Below are 19,707 nucleotides of genomic sequence, written 5' to 3'. Positions count from 1 at the left end.
TGTCATCTGACAACCCTGTTCCATTTTATTGCTTAAACTCGAATCACTAAAAGTGATTAAGTACTTCTTTGATCATTTATTAAAATTTTTGTACGATTGAAAAAATATATAATAATAATAATGTTAAAATCAATAAGTAGGATCCGGAATGATATGGTGTAGAACATAATCTAGTTTTTAAAATAATAAAAAAAAATATAAACATTAAAGCAAGTAAATAAAACAAATACATACGAATATACATAATATTCATATACATACAATACATATAAAACAAAAAAATCATCTACGATCTTGAGAAAGAACACAATATTTAAGAGATATTAAAATTGCTGGGAATATTGAATTAAATACAATACGTTTCATCAAGTTTTAAAATAATCTATCTTATATTTATTCATTACGAAATAATATTAGTTATGTCAACTTCTCGCTCTTTACAAGAAGATAACGATTACGAACACTGCGAAATCTCGAATGAGTTGGCTGTCTCAAGGAAGAAATTTTCTCTCTAGTTATATGTGCATTCCATTACAGCTGAGTATACAGCTTAGACTTTGCATCTTATGGGATTTTGAATCACCCTCTGCGATTTACAGCGATGAGTGTAGGAATTATATTCAATTCAACTAATAAGGTTGGTAAAGTCATAGACGAGCGTAATAAGATTAACAGGAGTAAAAATCTGCTGTAAAGATACTGCTCTAGTCACAAGAACTATACAATGAAATAAGTTCTTGTAGCGTAAAACCACAGCGAATATAACTCGTTTGTGGTAGAACTAAATACAATAGATTCTTGTCTATTCTAGCGTCAGAAAGGAAATGAAAGTGCTCACGTCCGTAGTTCTAGTTGTTTCACAGTATAGGCGCTGCACCATGCGGTCAAGTGCTAATGTTAACTAAAGTTAGCATATACAAAAACCTATAAAGTTAGGGATCAGCCCTGTTTGGTTGCAATTTATCATATATAGAATCTATGTATTTAAGCTTAAAGTTAGGGATGTGACCTGTTTGGTTGCACACTAGCATAGACAAGAATCTATAAAGTTCCAAGCTACAAGAACCTATTTAATTCTACGGTTGTACGGAAAAGTTTATATCTACTTTTCTATCCGAGATAGACAAGTATGAGAATGATCACGCAAAATCACGCAATAATGAAAGTTATTGTAAACTACCTAAGAAAAATAAATTAATTGTTTACTATATCTTTTTAGAAAAGAAAAGAGAATATTTCATTCCAAATAATAATGAATCAGTGAAATGATGCGATAATTTTAATATATTTTTTATACACAATATTGTTTTAGATTTAACATTATATTTATTTCCGTCGCGATAATGTTTTTGTTATAATAAAATGAAAATATCAATTTTTTAGCAATAAATTGGTGAGCAATGAATAATATTTCTGACAAAATGTATGTATCTCAGGTATATTTATAGAAAGGATAAAAATAAAAAACCAGTTGGCCATAGGACAAGATGTAAGGACATGGAGACGTAATGACTAATTTGTGCAACCATGTAATTAATCACGCTTTCTATCTATCTTACTTTCATTACTGACTCCAATTTATTAATTCTATGAATATTGTTTTTGTTAAAATTAGGAGGATTATATTAAGATGAACATTTCACATTATATTGAAAGCAGACGACACTTCTCATATGGTATTTAGCGAAAGAATGACAAAAAAATAGAAGAAGGATTGTGAAAGATAAAATAAAAATACGGAATTTTTTAACGAAAATTTAAAATAAAAAGATTGTCTTAAAAAATATGGGAAATTATGTCAACATTGGTAGCGAAAATTCCACTTCAGAAAAAAATCGAAAATTTTTATGAAAATTTAATATATCTATGAATTTTTTACACAAAGATGCGGCAGTCTGGGAAAACGATGACACATATAAAACGGGGATAGGAATAGTACAAAATATTAGAATATAATAATTTATTAACAAAAAACAACGAAAATAAACAATATATTTACAAATATTAGATATACCTAATATGTATGTATGTCTCTATGTCAATAGACCGTTCTATAAAGGAAAACTATCCAAAATGTTTATAAATTTGTTATAAAAATGTGTATAAATTTGTGCCTTCGAAGAAATCTCAACTGCTCTTCGCCCTTCCTTTTAACTCTTGAGACTTACACCCTTCTTTCTTTATGTCTTCTCGGGCACGAATCTTCTTCACTTTTAATGGAAGGCTCTCCTCGAATGCTGTCCTTCGAATGCTCCTAGAATCATTGAAGAAATTGATTCTTCAGAAACTGTAGAATTCGAAACACGATTGTTTTGTAGGATGACTTCATAGTGATCGTTTTGTTTTATCTTACGAATAAGAGAGTTTCGGCAGTCAGCAGGAAATCACATTCTCGCCTTTTGCGACGAAGCGTTCTCTTCTCGGACGAAGATGTCGGGATTCATCCTCTTTTTTCCTATTCATTTTCCTCTTCCCGTACGAATATATATATACTACTATGCATCTAATAGAAATAAAACCAGGAAAGTAAGACGTGTTTTTTCCAAAAATATTCAATAATATTTATTCTAGAATTCTAGAATAGCAGAGTACAATTATATACGAAGTTGGCGTGAAATTATTAAAATTTACTTTTTACAAGGATAAAATGACAGTGAAGCTAAGATAAATTTAGAAGTCAGTATATCGGTGTAACATACAGGCTTACTACTTAATTCGGAACCCGCGTTTATAAGACATTGACAATGACAATAGTGTAACATGTACGCTTACTATTAAAATCAAATATTGCAAGCCATCTATGAGCTGTCGATCGATCTAATTGATGTCTGTGTGAGGTGTCCTGTTGTATCTCAACTGTTTAACTTGTTCCTTATTGTTACACTCAACATATTCACAGCAAAACGGTCCAAAATCAGGTGATAATAATCAATTTATAGAAAGAAATCGTTAACAAATTTTAAAGTACGACGTAGTAAAGAATGTTTAATATGGTAAGGATAAAAATTTCTGAACTAAATAAAAAAAGGACTTCAATGTTTGTAAGAAAGTAAACAATTTCATCATAATTTGCAATAACTGTGACACTGGTAAGGAAATCTGAAGTTCGAACACCTGAGTCGGCTGCCTGGCTTTCGTCAGCCTTGAATGTCGGAAGAGAAAGAGTGAACGCTTGAAAGCGAAAAGGCTAAAAAGGAAGCACCCAGTAGACCTCACAAAGGATATAACCTAGCAAACGCGGGGATGGTACCCCGCTGAGGGTAGCCACCTACATGATAATATAACTGCTAAAAAGTTCGACCTAATGTCCAAAATGGACAAATTGTGAATATTAAGAAATAAATAAAAAAAAAACTTGAAAGCGTTATAAATTAAGCCCCCTCCTCCTCCATATGGTGTCATGGACCAACGACCCCGACGTTTTGCGACTGCGACGCCTGATTTTTTCGAGTATTTTTGATACAATCATGATATGGATGAACGTGAAAGTAAAACCACGTGAGTTCAGCATTTCCGAATTTAGAGAACGTGCTGTGAACGTGACTACCTTGAATTCGCTTCTAATATTTTTTTACAGTTTTGAATGCGGTTTTGAATAAAAATAAAATTATGTTGTAATTACATTTCAGATAAGATATCAGATAATTCAAGCTATCAGTTGTTAAAAAAAAAATTGAGCTATATGTAGGAATAAAAGAATTCGCTTGCTCGCTTTGAAATTTCGAGGCGCGCAGAAACATGAAGTTGTCGGGCGAAAACCTGCGAGGTTTGCTTTTTCAACGATCGTTCTCTGCTTATTGTAACGTCTTTCCTATATAAGAAGCTTTTTCTTTCCTATTTTTTTTAACGAATTATATTGTGCTTCGTGTCATTTTAATTACAAAAATATCACGGACATGTTGATGAAAGTTTCATTAAAAAATGGATCAATAATATAAAAGTTTTAATATAAAAATTTGCTCACCACTATCTCTGTAATCAGTAATAGATATTCAATAAAGAAACGCTATGTAATTGTTTTATTGTAAATCCTAAGATATCATCAAAATGTTAAAATGCCCCTACTGTGAGTATATCTTAATTCACCTTCGTCTGCAGGCACAATTCTTTCTCAACTATTGTTGCGTTTTTTGATAATACAGGAAACATTCGATAATCATACAAAAATCGGGACCTAAGTGTTGTAATAATGGAAATGTAGAACCTTCCTATTTCTCGAAACTGAGGTCTTAAACGTATTAGATGTAGAAAATGACAATGAAAGTGAAAGAGAAAAACAGACTGATAATCAAAGCGATCCACAAATATTAAAGGCCCGTGATAAGATGAAATCTTTAACTTAAAAATCAAACATTTTTATTTTTTTATTTGTGATTAATGAAAACATATAACCTCATATGCAAAATAGTTGAATTCGTCTCAACAAACAGCGTACATACTAAGGAAAAAGAATACGTGGTTCCATGCAACGGTGAAAAAATATTCATGCCATACAATTACATATATGAAAAAATATACACGCCAAGTGCCAAAGATTAATTTCAAATTTAAATGATGTATGGAAAAATATTAAAATTAACATCATTTTACTGATTCATTATCATTTGGAATAGAATATTCTCTTTTCTTTTCTACAAAAAATACAGTAAACAATTAATTTCTCTTTCTTAAGAAATTTATAATTAGTTTCATTATTGCGTTATTTTATCATTCTCGTACTTGTCTATCTCGGATAGAAAATTAGATATGAACTTTTCTGTACAATCGTATAATTAAATAGGTAGCTTAGAACTCAAAATATTCTTGTCTATGCTAGTGTGCAACTAAACAGGTAAATCCCTAACTTTAAGCTTAAATACATAGATTCTTGTATATGATAAATTGCAACCAAACAGGGCAGATCCCTAACTTTATAGGTTTTTGTATATGCTAACTTTAGTTAACCTCAGCTCTTCGCCGTATGGTGCAGCACTAGTCCGGGAACAACCAGATCTATAAGCGTGAGCACTCTCTGGCAGTAATAAAGTTAGTGAACTATAATGTACAAATGAGAGTGGAGGGACAAATTCGTGTCACGTGACACAAGCGACATTTAAGTTGTTGAATGGTGTAGAGGTAATATGACGTCATGTATTTCTCGAGAGTCGAAAGGGAAAGGAATTTGAGGAGAGAATTCTCCTGGCAACAGTGGCGGCAAGCGGTAAGACAGTTGGCAAAGATGGAAACATGGCGGGGGTACTCACTAATTGTGGTGTATCCCGAAATGATTGTCTAGTTTCTCTTTTGGTGCGTTTGTAATTCTTAAATGTAATTATTACACGTTTATTTTATTTTATAGAATTTTCCTAGAAGTTTTTTCAAATAATACATAACTATTATAATAGCTAAAAAAATAAAATATAAATATTATTTTATTGTAATTTCTTGTTATTTTAAGATATTATTTTTTTATTTATTAAGGAGTTTTTACTTTATATCTGTACATTTAGGGAGAAAACAATATTTGAAAGAATTCAATTAATTTTCGTTTGTTTTCTACAAATATTTCATGCTGCTGTATTTATTTATGATATTTATGTAGTATTATTAATAAGATATATCAACAAATACAATATCTTAGTATTTTTATTAAATAATGTAATAATTTCTTACTACTTTTTATCACATTTCTGTCATCTTTTTGAAAAATAGTAAATATTCAGTTTAGTGAGGTTATGTTGAATTCTAAAAAATGTTTGTTGATATGAAATAATATTTATAATGTAAAAAATAATTATAGGTTATAGGGCCAGCAGAATTATGTCACAAAGTTTCTGAAGGATTACGCGAAAGTGCGAAAGAAAGGAAGTGGCGTATTGTCGTACATCAGTGTGAACTTGTTGCTAAAATCATAGAATCGAGCTTAAGTCTTGGTATAGACTTCATTATTTTTGTTTTTGACTGGAGAACTACTCAATCTTTATCCGAAGTAAGTAAATATAAGTATATATGTCCAACAATTATAGTCTTTATGATATAATATTAATATCGAAGAAAATTAATTCTCAAGGTAGAAACAAATATAAGTCTCATAGATGAACATTATATCATTTCTGGAGCTGTATGCCTTGTAAATTGTAGAGGAATTTCAAATATTATGGGATTGACTTCCCACAAATCAGCAAAAATACGAGAGAAATACAATATTCGATTTTTATCTGCTAATGTTTTTGTAAGTTGTATATGTATATATCTCCTTTTGTAATTTATAATTATTCTGTTAATTTTTATATTCCTCTTAGAAACCACAAATTTGTGTTCAATTAAGTAATAGAATACTGAATTTAGTGGAAGCTATATTGGGCATAACAAGTGGAATTCCTACTACTGGTCTATTGATATAAAATTTTGTAAAACTTGTTCTTATATTATTAATATTAAAATGAAGAAAACAAATAGTAAAAATCAAGCATATGCTTCTAGTCAAGAAGACAGTGAAAATGATAGTGATGAAACTGAATGTAGTATTGGCAGCAATTCAACTGCTGGTACTCATCGCAGTGATACACCTACCCGCAGTGCTCGTTATAAAAGAAAAGGTCGGCGTAGAAGTAAAACAGCAAAATATAAACCATGTACAGACAAGCCTCTTTACAAATATTGCTGCAGTGTTAAAGAAGATCATGGACAGCCATTGTTTGGAGTACAATTTAATCATCATTTAAAAGAAGGTGAACCATTAATATTTGCTTCAGTAGGAAGCAATCGAGTAAGCATTTATGAATGTCCAGATGGAGGAAGTATCAGATTACGTCAGTGTTATGCAGATCCTGATCCGGAAGAAAATTTTTACACTTGTACTTGGACTTATGATGATTCTGGGAAACCTTTATTAGCAGTTGCTGGATCACGTGGTGTTGTAAGAGTTATTAGTCCTGTAACTATGACTTGCATCAAACATTATATTGGACATGGTCATGCAATAAATGAATTAAAAATTCATCCTAGAGATCCAAACATATTACTTTCAGCATCAAAAGATCATGCTCTTAGATTATGGAATATAAAAACTGATGTATGCATAGCAATATTTGGTGGTGTTGAAGGTCATAGAGATGAAGTCTTAAGTGCTGACTTTGATATGAAAGGAGAACGTATTATTTCATGTGGCATGGATCATGCTCTAAAACTATGGTCATTGGATAAGGCAGATATGCAAGAAGCAATAAAGCAGTCTTACTATTGTAACCCTAGTCGTAATGGAAGACCTTTTGATTCGATACTTCAACACTTTCCAGATTTTACTACACGGGATGTTCATCGTAACTATGTTGATTGCGTTAAATGGTATGGTGACTTCATCTTAAGTAAATCTTGTGAAAATTGTATTGTTTGTTGGAAACCAGGACGCCTTGAAGATTCTCAATTACGCAGTGGAGAAACAAGCGCTACAGTTTTACATAGGTTTGAGTTTAAGGAATGTGATATATGGTTTATACGATTTTCAATGGATTTTTGCCAACGTACAATAGCTTTAGGAAATCAAGTGGGTAGAACATATGTGTGGGACTTAGAAGTTGATGAACCTGGTCAAGCACGCTGTTATTCACTGCAGCATCCGCGATGTACTGCACCTATACGTCAAACAAGTTTAAGCAGAGATGGTTCAGTTTTGTTATGTGTTTGTGATGATGCTACTGTATGGAGATGGAATCGTGAACATTAATATCTCCATAATACATACAATGGTGCCTTTTTATATTTACGTAACATACTGTAGTAGATGCTTATTACTGCCTTTATAATTACTATAAATAGTAAATTGTAAATTTATAACAGCGTATATTTATAAAGTAATTATAATTGCTCTATTCATAAGTAATTTATGAAAAATTAGAATTTAGATATTTATATATTTTATTACTAATTATAATACCCTCTTTATAAAAAAATGTGGAGCTAGTTTTTTATACGTGGAACTGTATCAAAAGGAATTTGAAGAATTACATTATGTTGTATTCATAGCAATTTTAGAAAGCTTTATATACCTCTATATGGCTCTAATTCTTCATACATAATATTTTGTGCATTAGTATAATTATTTCACAAAATAAAGTTATTTTGTACAAATATTTAATTATTCCATTTTATAATTAAACTTTAATCTAAACCTACTTGTAACAATATTTCATTTGTGATAAAAAATTAATGCATTTTCTTATAAATAGTAAACAACAAAACATTTGATTAATAACAGAAATGACAATAATATAAAATCAAATATTTAAAAATCTTTCTCAATATTAAGGTAACTTCTAATTCTTTTTTATGATTAAAATAATTTCGTTTATAAACATAGAAAAGAAGAATCTGACAAGACCTCCATTCTCTCATATTTTTCGATATCCAACGACTAAATTTGAAATATAAGCACAAGCAGATGATCCCAAAAGTTTCGAGAATCCGAACAATACAAAAGTATTAAGATCTCATTCGATTTCGTCCGAATTTTTCCGACCCTCGAAACTCATGTTTCTCGTATAACTGCAACCCGTGATACAATCCTTATATTTTAAAATTTTTACTATAAATTTTAAATTTGCTTCAATTTACTATTCTTCAGGGACTGATTTCTACATTGATTTGATAATAATCCTATAATTGAATTGTAATAAAAAATGATGGCTATGGAAGACCAAAGCAATTATTTAAAGTTATATACTTTTTATCGATAAAGAAAAATCAAAAAATACATAATCATTAAAAAATTGAATATTTATATACTTCAAATACAATATTATCTTCAAAGATGTAATAAATAAGTGCCAAAATGTGATTTATATGTAAGCAGAAAATGTATCGTAAATAGAAAATTTTGATTTTATGAATAATTGCTTAATAGTGAATTAACAACTACAGCACTTCTTTTTGCTTCTTTGGAATCTTTGTCTTCACCTTGTCGTTGTTGCATATCCTGTTGTCCTCTAATTCTAATGTTGTGCTTCTCTTTGAATTCATTTATTTCGAGCCCTTTTTTTGTTAACTGATCATTTAGGGCATCTATGACTTTAATTAACTACAAATTTTCAATGTTGTATTGTATTTTTAATTGTATAAGAATAAAAAATTATACATGCAAATTATTTGAACTAACAATGAACAAAAGTAAAACAATTCTAACCTGTTCTTTATTTGTTACCAATGCAGGCATTACATCCTCTACAGTACGTTCACATAAAACTCCTCCAGTCATTCGATAACATTTTCTTTTCGGGTCTATATTTTTCAATGTATCAATTACGATCCTAAAAAATGATAAGAGTATATCATTTAAGCAATAAAATGATAATGCATGCTATCTGAAAGAAGATACATTATAAATAAATTTATAACATTATTTCATTATGGAACTTTCATTAAAATTTCGTGACATGAAAGTTTATGTCAAGTTATTTTTGCTACCTGTTCAAAATATTTAAAATATATTTATAGTAAGCAATAAAAATAAAGAATATAGGTTAGGAAACATACTTGTGTTCATTTAGTTCCATCTCCATTTCTGACAATTTATTGGCCATTGCTCTTTGTTCATTGCGAAGCATTTGAAATTCAGATAATATTTCTGTGGTAGTCTTCGTACCTTTTGAAGACTTTCCTGATTTTTTATCGCTAGCCATATTAGCAGCTCTATACTACTTCTTCATCCGTGAGATTCAGCAATTCAGCATGGATTCAGCGATACTTTTGGCGCGTGACGTTTCTTAGTTAAGATCGATTTAAACATAAATATATCGATTAAATTTTTAAATTTGATACATTTGCAACAAAGTAATGTCAGAGGAAATGTTTATTACATTATTTTAAGTATATTCAAATTTTATATTGTACAAAAATAAATAAGTAATTAAAAATTCAATCTTACTATAATAAAGAAAATTAGCTTTTGATAAAAATGTTAACTTTTATCATATATATTATTTTATTCGAAACTATAAGAAATATTATACGTAAAGTATAGGAAATGAAGATCTTATTTATATTACGTATAGTGACGAGCAAAAGTGTAAACATACTCCGCTGATTTTATGTAAAAGGCGATACTACGACTAATTTTTCAGGTGATTGATAAAGATTAGGTAACAGTAACTACAAGTTACGTCTGATTAACGAAATGTAATAGTTTATTTTCATTAACATTAGAAATGTACAGAATATTTTATAATAATTGTGTTTTGAAACAATGTTTACAGTTTTTCACGTTTCGTCAGAAACGTTTATAATAGCATGTAAATGTCAGGGAAACGAAACTGTTAATAAGCACTGATTGTGCATTGTTTCGTAGTCAACTGTCCCACACCATTGTTAGATTACTTTTCAGTTTGATATGCTTAATCCAAGATAAAGCCACTTATTGAAGATAAAAAGAACAGTATTATTTGTTTGTGTGATAAAGGTTTGTCGTTGCGGCAAATTGCAGAGAAATGTGGTGTCAGTCATACGATAGTTGCAAGAATAAGAAAAAATGTTAGTGCACCAATTTCTTCACAAAACGGTAGACCACGACTTATATCGGATAGAGCAGCACGTAAAATTGCACACTGTATTCGGTCGTATAGTTACAAAACACCAAAAATTGCTGCTTAGGAAATCAAATAAGTGCTAGCGAATGGACTATTCGTTGCTCTTTAAAGTGAATTGGTTTACGAGCGAAGGAGAAAGAAAGTAAATCAGCTCTTTCAGACAAAAATATTAAATTACGAAAACAATTTGTTGACATCTACAAAGAATAGACGACCGAAGATTGGAAAAGAGTTATATGGAATGACGAAACAAAAATTAATAGATTCAAATCCGACGGAAGGTCCTCGTATTGGACTTCATCCGAGAATAATGATTAACCAGGTGGTATAAAACAAACTATGAAGTTTGGAGGTGGCTCAATTATGTGTTGGGGTTGCTTTACTCACAGAGGTGTTGGTCCCTTAGTTGGAATCGAAGGTATAATGCGAAAAGAGCATTATTTGATCATTCTACAAAGTAATTTATCTTCTGTAGTTAATTCTATTGGATATAATGAACGTGAAGTAGTATTTCAACAAGACAGGGATTCTAAGCATACTGCAAAAATAGTTAAAACCTGGCTAGAAAATAAAAATTTTTCTGTGATGAAGTGGCCAGCACAAAGTCCGGATATGGATCCGATCGAAAATTTGTGGCGCATTTTGAAAAGAAGGCTGGCAAAATATAATAATACACCTTCAGGTGTTTATAAATTATGGGAAAGAACACAACAGGAATGGTACAATATTGAATCACAAATAATTAAAAATTTAATTAACAGTATGCCTCGTAGATTAAAAACATTTAAAAAAAGTAAAGAAAAGTGGACGAAATACTAGGTTGAAACCTTAATTCAACGAGTATAATTAAAATGCAAAACTGTAAACATGGTTTGAGATGTCTATTTTTGTAAAATGTTCTGTACATTATTAATGTTAATGAAAATGAACTATTACATTTCGTTAATCAGATGCAGCTTGTAGTTACTGTTATCTAATCTTTATCGATCATTTGAAAAATGAGTCGTATTATCGCTTTTTACATAAAATCAGATGAGTGTGTTTACACTTTTGCTCGTCACTGTATATATTTCATGTATTAGTTTAAACATATATTTTGCACATGAATTTTTTTGGATTAGATAGTTTAAAATTTATAAACAAAAATTAAGGTAATAATCAAATCTCTTTATTATCTTTTTTTACACTCTATTTGATAAAATTTCATTTTGTGCATTGTTTTTTTGCTATAAAATGTAGCAAAATTCTATAAAAGTAAATTATTCACATATTGCATTCTATACAGAAAGAGAGAAGAGCAATATAATACTATTTATACATAGAAAGTATATTTTGCTCACCAATTAATACATTCAAGCTCACAACATAAATAAAAAATCTCAGATAAAGCTACTTACATCATCATATATTTGTCAAAATGTTGCATTAGAAGAATTGTTATGTCTCTAGACATAAATATCCTTAACTTACTCAAATAATACAATTTATGAGCAGTGGCAAGTGACATACATTTCTTTTTGTTATTAAATGATGATATGTTATAAATAATTTTTTAGGCATATATAAATTTACTCATCATATCAAATTATTTCATTCTTTACTATCTAAATTTAGATATTAAATAGGAATGCAAAGAAAATGAGTATTATAACATTAAACCTTCTTTTGTATAACAAGTTTCATTATTATATTAATCACTTCATTATACATTCATGAGATGTATATACTTTATATACATATGTTAACGTGAATGTAAAGTATTACACATATTATTTACTGTACATGTATTCTAATAGCAAGCATAGTCTCAAACACAATATAATATTATCAGCCTTCCAAAATGAATATAGAATAATAACAGTTTAATGTAGAAGTTATGTAAAAGATATGCAAAAAATGTTAAAATTAATACATTCAATATTATTATATGTAAAAGATGTAAATAATGTAGGAATATAGTATTCAACAACAGTTATATGAGGAAGTTAATATTTGATCCTAGCAATCAAATATTAAAGTTATGTATTAAAATAATGAAATAAGTTTAAGCAGACATTTTACAACATATTTTCAGTATTTAATGAAAAATTATACGATATTTAAATTATATAAATATCTTATAATTCGTAATAGTTTCATTTGATTGCATGTCTTTCATAAAATATAAAATTATAAATTTCTAAAAATGTTTTGTTCTGAAGTCTTATTTGATTATCACAACTGCAATCTTTCTATATTTGAGAATTTAAAATAATAAATTGTTAAAATTCTTTAAATTAATAATAATAAATTTAAATAAACTAAATATGACCACATTCTTAAATTTATAAAATTTTACTGTAATATATCCTATATTGTAAATGTATATATATAAAACATATCATAAGAAAAACTTAATTTACTTTAAGTCATGGGAGATATTATACCTTTGAAGTAATAGATACGTATGTCACCTTACATATTATAAATGTATTTGTATGAATTGAACAGCACATTATACAAATATATTGCATGTAGGAATGTATTTCTTTTTCCCCAGAGTGTCTCATTTTAAACACTTCTCCTATCTATTGCAATAGTTGTTGTAATAAATTTCAATAAATAAATTTTCATTATACGAAAATTTATGAATGTTAAATATGTAATAAATAATGTATTAATTATAATACATTTTATAATACTTTTACATTAAAATAATTCTGCAAAATTCCTTAAAAAAGAAAATTTACTCGGGGGATATATATTCAAGATTTAGTTTTCCAATTACATGTATACTTACTGAAAAATAATTAAGAGGTTTTAATTACTGATATAAAATTACCCCAAAATATATTTATTTTACTAATATATAAGTAATAAAATGTAAAATAATGAAATAAATAAATATAAATGTGTTCACATCATAAAAATATGAATTTCTCTTATCTACAATTATAAATGGGAAAGTTATATTGTCCTTTTATTTTGCTATTATCTGCACTAAAGAAGATATGTAAATGTTAATGAGATGAACACTTCCTGTGATTCTGCATAAAAAACTATTTTATCATTTCCAAAACTTCATTCCCTTAAAAAAGCTATCTTTAAGTGTACTATCTTCTTGCATGATTCAACATCAATTTTTTTCTATAATTGTATTTAATTTCCAGTACTTAAATATGTATTATTGTGATTTTCTTCACTTATATACAGTAAAAAATTTCGCAATTTTAACTGTTTGAGTCCCAGAGGTCTCTGAGAAAACAGGGTCGAAAAATCTCGAACAGTGCAATAGCGCCTGTCTTAATCGATTACGAAGAGAAACAAGTGGCGTAATAGCGCTCGTTATATTTGTTATTTTTATGAGATACATCTATATCATTATATATGCGTATTATTAGTTTATAAATATTTCAAGTTTTGTTCAATAAAAATTACTGAGAAGATAACAATGAAATACAAAATATCGTCAGTCGTATGTAGCATTCAAATGTACTGGGACTTTTCAACACAAAATCTAAACAACGCGATCGCTCTGCTTGGGACTCAAACGGTTAATAAGTTTTGTTTCCATTAAAAATATCAGCATTTTAATGTAAATTATCTTAAAACGAAAAAAGCTATTGGTTTTATAATGTTACTAAACCGATGTTTCGGAATTTAATCTTAGTAAGAATTTATTAGATTTAGGATGTGCAAGCTGTTCTGTAAGGTGAAAATGAGGTAAATGATATACTGTACATAACAGAGCTACTTCACCTTGTCGTAACTGAAATTCGCAACCATTTGCGAGAGGTCGTGAAGGCAATTCTCCCTCACAGACTAAAGCCCAATGATGTGATCTTTTCTGTCGTTCTTTTTCATTTGAAAGAACAGGGCTGGTTATGAAAAAGGGTTCTAAAAATGCCCGCGGTGCTGCATCTTGAGCCAAACATCGTGCAAGTCGATTTAAGATAGATTCAACAGAATGACGCGGTTGTTGCCGCGTAACTCTTAAATATTTTTGCAAAGCTCTTGCCATAGATGGAAATACTGCTTGTGCAGCTTCCATGGGATCCATAGGACCAGGATTTGGAGTAGACTCAACTTCTGAATGCAAACGTTTTATATGTGCAAATGCTTCTTCAGCGGCAGTGATTAATCTTGCTCTACGTTTTCGTACTCTACGTTCATAATCATGTTCCTCATAAAAACGTTCATTGTGACTGGAATCTCTACGACGAGTTTGAGTTGTTATGACTGCTCTATCACCACTACCTCCTCGTGACTGAATACTGCCAGTTACTCCACCATCAACCTCATAAAATTTGAAGCTTGACTGTTTTCTACCAGATTTTGATACTGGGAGTCTTTCTAGATATGGATTATAAATAGGAAATTCTGTGTAATATCTTTCTAATACCCATACTGCTGCTCGCTGTATTGACAATTGTCCTATTGCATAAGATCGGGATTCACCATCTGGTGATCTTACAATCTTAAATATCAACATTATTATAAATACAATGTACTAAGAATAAATATAAAGAAGTAATTACACAAGAATAAAATGCACTTACTTTAAGATAAAAGATAGGCTGTTGATGGCGAATTTCAATTAGCAGTATAGCAATATAATGTATGAATAGTAGAGTATCTGCAAGAGTACCTGCATAATTTACTAAATTTTTATATTCTGTTATTTCACCATTAGCAGCAGTCTTAGCACTCTCAGTAACCTATAATTTATAATGATATAAAAATACTGTAGTTGAGGAGATCTTGAAAGTTAGTAAAATTATGTACCTGAACAACATAAAATAACCAGTAAGTACAAATGCATAATGTAGTAAGAAGCAACACTCCCGCTCTGAATAAGAATATGCGCGGCATAGTAGCATTTTTTGAGCGTAAAAACACAGCCCAACTCCCAATACCTAATAGCACCAATTTAAAGGCTAAACCTAGTAATTGGCCTTTACATTCAGCATTACAAGATAATAACTGAAGCTTTTGTTGCATAGTTAAAACAGTTGTAGAATCAGGAAAAAATCCTAACTTAGGCAATATAACCATTGTTATAGGACTAAGAAAAGCACTTAATCCAAGCATCATTGCTATAACCGGACCCATAAATCGATTACAGGAACTAAATGATCCATCATTCTCATTTGGCCAATGGCTCACATCTTCAGTTGATTCTGATCTATCGGAAGTATTTCCAGTGACAGCTGTAGTATTTTCACCCCAGTTTTCATCTTGAGGTAAAATTTGTACTTCTATAACTTCTTGACCCAAATTATCAACACTATCTCCTCTTACATTAACAGTTGTTTGAAAAGGCGCCATTTCTGTGGAATCTAAATTGTGTCTTTCTTTCTTTTGACTACGAGTTGTCCTTTAAAAAAATGTTTATATTAACAAAAAGGTTATAAAAAGAAGCCTTTAAATAAGTTATATTTTCTTTTAATTAACTAAAGTACCTGGTACTTCTATGTGAATGTTGCCTGTGATGAGATTTAGAACTATGAGTACGATGATGTTTTTGAGAAGTTCTGCTATGATGGCTATGGCTATGCTCGCTAGCCCCCGATTTTACACTCTCCGTCTCCATTCCCCGGCAAAGGCTAGCGCCCTGCTGTTACCCCATAAGAGCATACCCTCTTCCACTCGTGACCGAACACCAAGCACATGTACTTACGTAAATGTATTAAACGTAAAATTGAAATTTTATCGAATTATAAAATAGTATGATATGAACAACGAAGCATTTTTCAAGCTTGAAATTTTTTGCTGCTTCGACATTTTAATACAAAGAATACATTTCTTTTACATATGATATTAGTTCCATTAAAAATTATTATAATAAAGTTATTTATTTAGTGCAGGATTCTGTTAAAGTACTAAAAAACAGACGCCGACACGCCTAACGTTTATTATTCTGACCCCCCTCTAACTTGTCTTGTTACCACATTCCGGAATAATTGTCAGGGAAAAAACAGCATGAATTCCTAGGGATGTTATATAAAGAAATAAATTGTATTAAATTTTTATGAAAGTAATATATATAATGTAAAAATTTTAAAGTTAGTCGCTTTTTCACTAATTATAAGTTGCTTTGTAATCATATTGATAATATCGATATACCATTGAGAACAGGTCAAAAATGTTGGTGTCAATACTGCTTCAATAAAACGTAGCTTTAGGCTCCTGATCTTATTATCATACCTAATGAACACAAAATACGCAACAATTGACAAAATTATTTGAACGGTTGATTCTTTTTTCAAGGTAGGCTTTTTTTGTATATATGATTTGTATATATGATACATATATAAGTTTAGTAAAATATTATTCAGTGAAAAAAAACTAGTATATTATGGATCACCAATCATAAAGAAAACGCTTTATACTAAATTTGCGATAATGCTAACAAAACCGTGACAGATGAAAAGTGTTAAATAACCAGCTAAACAGGTAGGTACACGAAATAAACAATAATATAAAACAATATTATTTTATATATTGTTGTTATGTATTGGAATTATTCTATTATGAATTATACTTATGCATTAATAACTTTCAAAAATCTTGAAGAATATTTGTATTTCATGTAAATATTTGATTAACTTTTTTTTTAATTACTGGTATATTTTACATTATAAAAATAATTGCATGCAATCCATTAAAATGATTAAGGATAATTATTACATTACATTAATATAACTAGTTGTTGATTTTTGGTTTCTATGTATATATATATATATATGTATGATTTTAGAAAAATATAAACATGGCATTACGTACATATGGTGATAAACCAATAAGTTTCCAAGTAGAGGAAAATGGAGAATATTATTGTATTGGTTCAGAAGTGGGCAATTATCTGCGCCTATTTCGAGGTTCATTATACAAACGTTACCCTGGAATGTTCAGGAGATCCATTACAAATGATGAACGTAAAAAATTAGTAGAGCTCGGCTTAAGTCAACATGTACTTGCATCTAGTGTATCTCTCTTAAGAGCTAGTGAAGTAGAAGATATTATCGAGGGTAATGATGATAAATATAAAGCTGTATCAGTACATTCAACAGAACCTCCAGCTCCTAGGGAAGGAAAATCAAAAAAATCGATGCCTTGGGTGCCTAGTTTACCAAATAGTTCACACTTGGATGCTGTGCCTCAAGCTACACCAATTAATCGTAACAGAGTACATAATAAAAAAGTCAGAACATTTCCTTTATGGTAAATACTTAATCTCTTCCATATTTATACGAAAACAGATACTTAACAGATGATTTTTATTCTTTAAAAGATGATTTATACATGGTATTATTCAACATAAAACATTGTTAATACTATAATAAATTTTGAATAACATTTATTATGTTTGTTGTATTTTTCTAGTTTTGATGATACAGATCCATCAGCAAACTTAGAAAATGCAGCACAACAAGAAATGTTAGTTCCAATTCGATTAGATATGGAAATTGAAGGACAAAAATTGAGGGATACTTTCACGTGGAATAAAAATGGTATGGTTTCTTGTGTACCAATTGTATATTATATAATCATATGTTATCACAATAAAACACTAATTTTTTTTAGAAAGTCTCATAACTCCTGAACAATTTGCTGAGGTATTATGTGATGATTTAGATTTAAATCCATTAACCTTTGTACCAGCCATTGCACAAGCCATAAGACAACAAATAGAGGCTTTTCCACAAGAAACAATTTTAGAAGATCAGTGTGATCAACGAGTTATAATTAAGTTAAACATACATGTAGGAAATACATCTTTAGTAGATCAAGTAGAATGGGATATGTCTGAAAAAGAAAATAATCCTGAGAAGTTTGCAATGAAACTGTGTGCTGAATTAGGACTTGGTGGAGAATTTGTTACTGCTATTGCTTATAGGTAAGTACAGTTTTGCCTTAAAATGAACAACTCGTTATTCCCTCTTCTTTATTTGAACTTGTCAGGATGAGAATACGCACGATGCTTTCTCACTCTGGCAGTAGCGATTCTGATGTATAATATTCTACTTGGTCAATCACTTTTTGATCTGCCACTATTTCGAGCTTCCCGCTCGTTTTATGTTTTTTTTGTCCCATTTGAAAACAAAGTCAAACTGAATAGTATACCCGATTCGTAATAAGCATCTGACTGGCCTCAAGCACTTTGCTTATTTCTAGGAAAACTATATAAGTAATCTGAATATTTTATAAAATATTTTAATAAAATTTATTAGTATATCTTAATAAAATTTACTTCAGTGTACGAGGACAATTATCATGGCACCAAAGGACTTATGCATTTTCTGAAGCACCTTTACCTACTGTAGAAGTACCTTTTAGACCACCTTCAGAAGCTGATCAATGGGCTCCATTTTTGGAAACATTAACAGATGCAGAAATGGAAAAGAAAATACGCGATCAAGATAGAAATACACGGTAAAAACTATTATGTTATATAATCCAACAACTATAATATGCATAAAATAAATATGTAATTACAATATTTTCATACTTTTTGTTCCAGACGTATGAGACGTTTAGCAAACACTACACCTGGATGGTAAAGCATGTAAATTATAACGATAAAAAATTATGGCGTAATACTTGTAGATTTATTCTGAAAATATCCATTTTTAGAGATTTTTAAACTTTAAGTATAATAAATAAACCCTTATATCAAAATTTAAATAGAGAATAAAATACATTTTAATAAAAATTTACACATTTACCAATATCACAATATAGCTAATTAATATAAAACTTTATTATCAAAAAGTATTTCTGTCTTCTTATAATCACTCCCCCTTTGCATGTTCTTACTTACATGTCGTGATTGATGTTACATAACCAAAGAAATAGAAAAAAGTTCTTGATAATCAACTTAATTTTAACTGTTTATGAAATATATGTCATGTGATCATGTAATGAAACACTCATAATTTGATAAGTAATTTTTAATCTCTTCTATTTACTATAATCCAGACTTTCATGTTTTAAAAATGTTTTACAGTAATGAAACAATCAAAAGTATATGACTAAATAACATTCGTCTTATCTACTTAATTAGTCATTCATTCTGAATACTCAATTTTGGTTATCTTCATAATTATTTATTTTAATATCAACATGATAGATAGAACAATATCAAGTAAAATTTCTAACTTGTTGA

At 29.5% G+C, this 19,707-nt stretch overlaps 5 protein-coding genes and 1 long non-coding RNA gene across 9 annotated transcripts; 4 read left to right on the top strand and 2 right to left on the bottom strand.

Annotated features, from left to right (window-relative positions):
* Positions 1-37: 37 nt before the first annotated feature.
* LOC125387153 lies at positions 38-1,885 on the top strand. Its single transcript, XR_007227696.1, has 3 exons — positions 38-637; positions 1,437-1,529; positions 1,616-1,885. It is a non-coding gene; the product is annotated as an uncharacterized LOC125387153 (long non-coding RNA).
* A 3,215-nt stretch (positions 1,886-5,100) lies between these two features.
* On the top strand, positions 5,101-6,604 carry LOC100645978. Its single transcript, XM_012315546.3, has 4 exons — positions 5,101-5,286; positions 5,780-5,968; positions 6,050-6,211; positions 6,282-6,604. The coding sequence occupies exons 1-4, from the start codon at positions 5,227-5,229 to the stop codon at positions 6,381-6,383; spliced, it is 513 nt and encodes a 170-aa protein (XP_012170936.1). The 5' UTR covers positions 5,101-5,226; the 3' UTR covers positions 6,384-6,604.
* LOC105665624 (polycomb protein EED-like) lies at positions 6,422-8,116 on the top strand. Its single transcript, XM_012315554.3, has 2 exons — positions 6,422-6,710; positions 6,771-8,116. Exons 1-2 carry the CDS (start codon positions 6,422-6,424, stop codon positions 7,703-7,705), a joined length of 1,224 nt encoding a protein of 407 aa, XP_012170944.1. The 3' UTR covers positions 7,706-8,116.
* Positions 8,117-8,733: 617 nt separating this feature from the next.
* On the bottom strand, positions 8,734-10,073 carry LOC100646096 (probable prefoldin subunit 2). Of its 2 annotated transcripts, XM_003393709.3 has the most exons (4): positions 9,902-10,073; positions 9,511-9,739; positions 9,161-9,284; positions 8,734-9,055 (listed from the first exon to the last, which is right to left on the bottom strand). In XM_003393709.3, exons 2-4 carry the CDS (start codon positions 9,654-9,656, stop codon positions 8,861-8,863), a joined length of 465 nt encoding a protein of 154 aa, XP_003393757.1. In that variant the 5' UTR covers positions 9,657-9,739; positions 9,902-10,073; the 3' UTR covers positions 8,734-8,860. The 2 variants fall into 2 exon arrangements, with proteins under 2 accessions (XP_003393757.1, XP_003393756.1); XM_003393708.3 differs by lacking the exon at positions 9,902-10,073 and having other exon boundaries at positions 9,511-9,751.
* Positions 10,074-11,865: 1,792 nt separating this feature from the next.
* On the bottom strand, positions 11,866-16,550 carry LOC100645552 (vang-like protein 1). The gene is made up of 4 exons (XM_003393703.3): positions 16,001-16,550; positions 15,324-15,915; positions 15,098-15,256; positions 11,866-15,015 (listed from the first exon to the last, which is right to left on the bottom strand). Exons 1-4 carry the CDS (start codon positions 16,129-16,131, stop codon positions 14,179-14,181), a joined length of 1,719 nt encoding a protein of 572 aa, XP_003393751.1. The 5' UTR covers positions 16,132-16,550; the 3' UTR covers positions 11,866-14,178.
* Positions 16,551-16,690: 140 nt separating this feature from the next.
* Positions 16,691-19,316, top strand: LOC100645668 (SWI/SNF-related matrix-associated actin-dependent regulator of chromatin subfamily B member 1). 3 transcript variants are annotated; one of them, XM_012315533.3, is made up of 7 exons: positions 16,707-16,808; positions 16,877-16,994; positions 17,299-17,762; positions 17,925-18,052; positions 18,126-18,438; positions 18,798-18,974; positions 19,063-19,316. In XM_012315533.3, the coding sequence occupies exons 3-7, from the start codon at positions 17,311-17,313 to the stop codon at positions 19,100-19,102; spliced, it is 1,110 nt and encodes a 369-aa protein (XP_012170923.1). In that variant the 5' UTR covers positions 16,707-16,808; positions 16,877-16,994; positions 17,299-17,310; the 3' UTR covers positions 19,103-19,316. The 3 variants fall into 3 exon arrangements, with proteins under 3 accessions (XP_012170929.1, XP_012170923.1, XP_003393752.1); XM_012315539.3 differs by lacking the exon at positions 16,877-16,994 and having other exon boundaries at positions 16,691-16,808; XM_003393704.4 differs by having other exon boundaries at positions 16,764-16,994.
* The last annotated feature ends 391 nt before the right edge of the window (positions 19,317-19,707 follow it).

Source organism: Bombus terrestris, chromosome 2 (assembly GCF_910591885.1).
Source record: "Bombus terrestris chromosome 2, iyBomTerr1.2, whole genome shotgun sequence".
Classification (NCBI taxonomy): Eukaryota; Metazoa; Arthropoda; class Insecta; order Hymenoptera; family Apidae; genus Bombus; species Bombus terrestris.
This window is presented reverse-complemented; position numbering and strand designations above follow the sequence as displayed.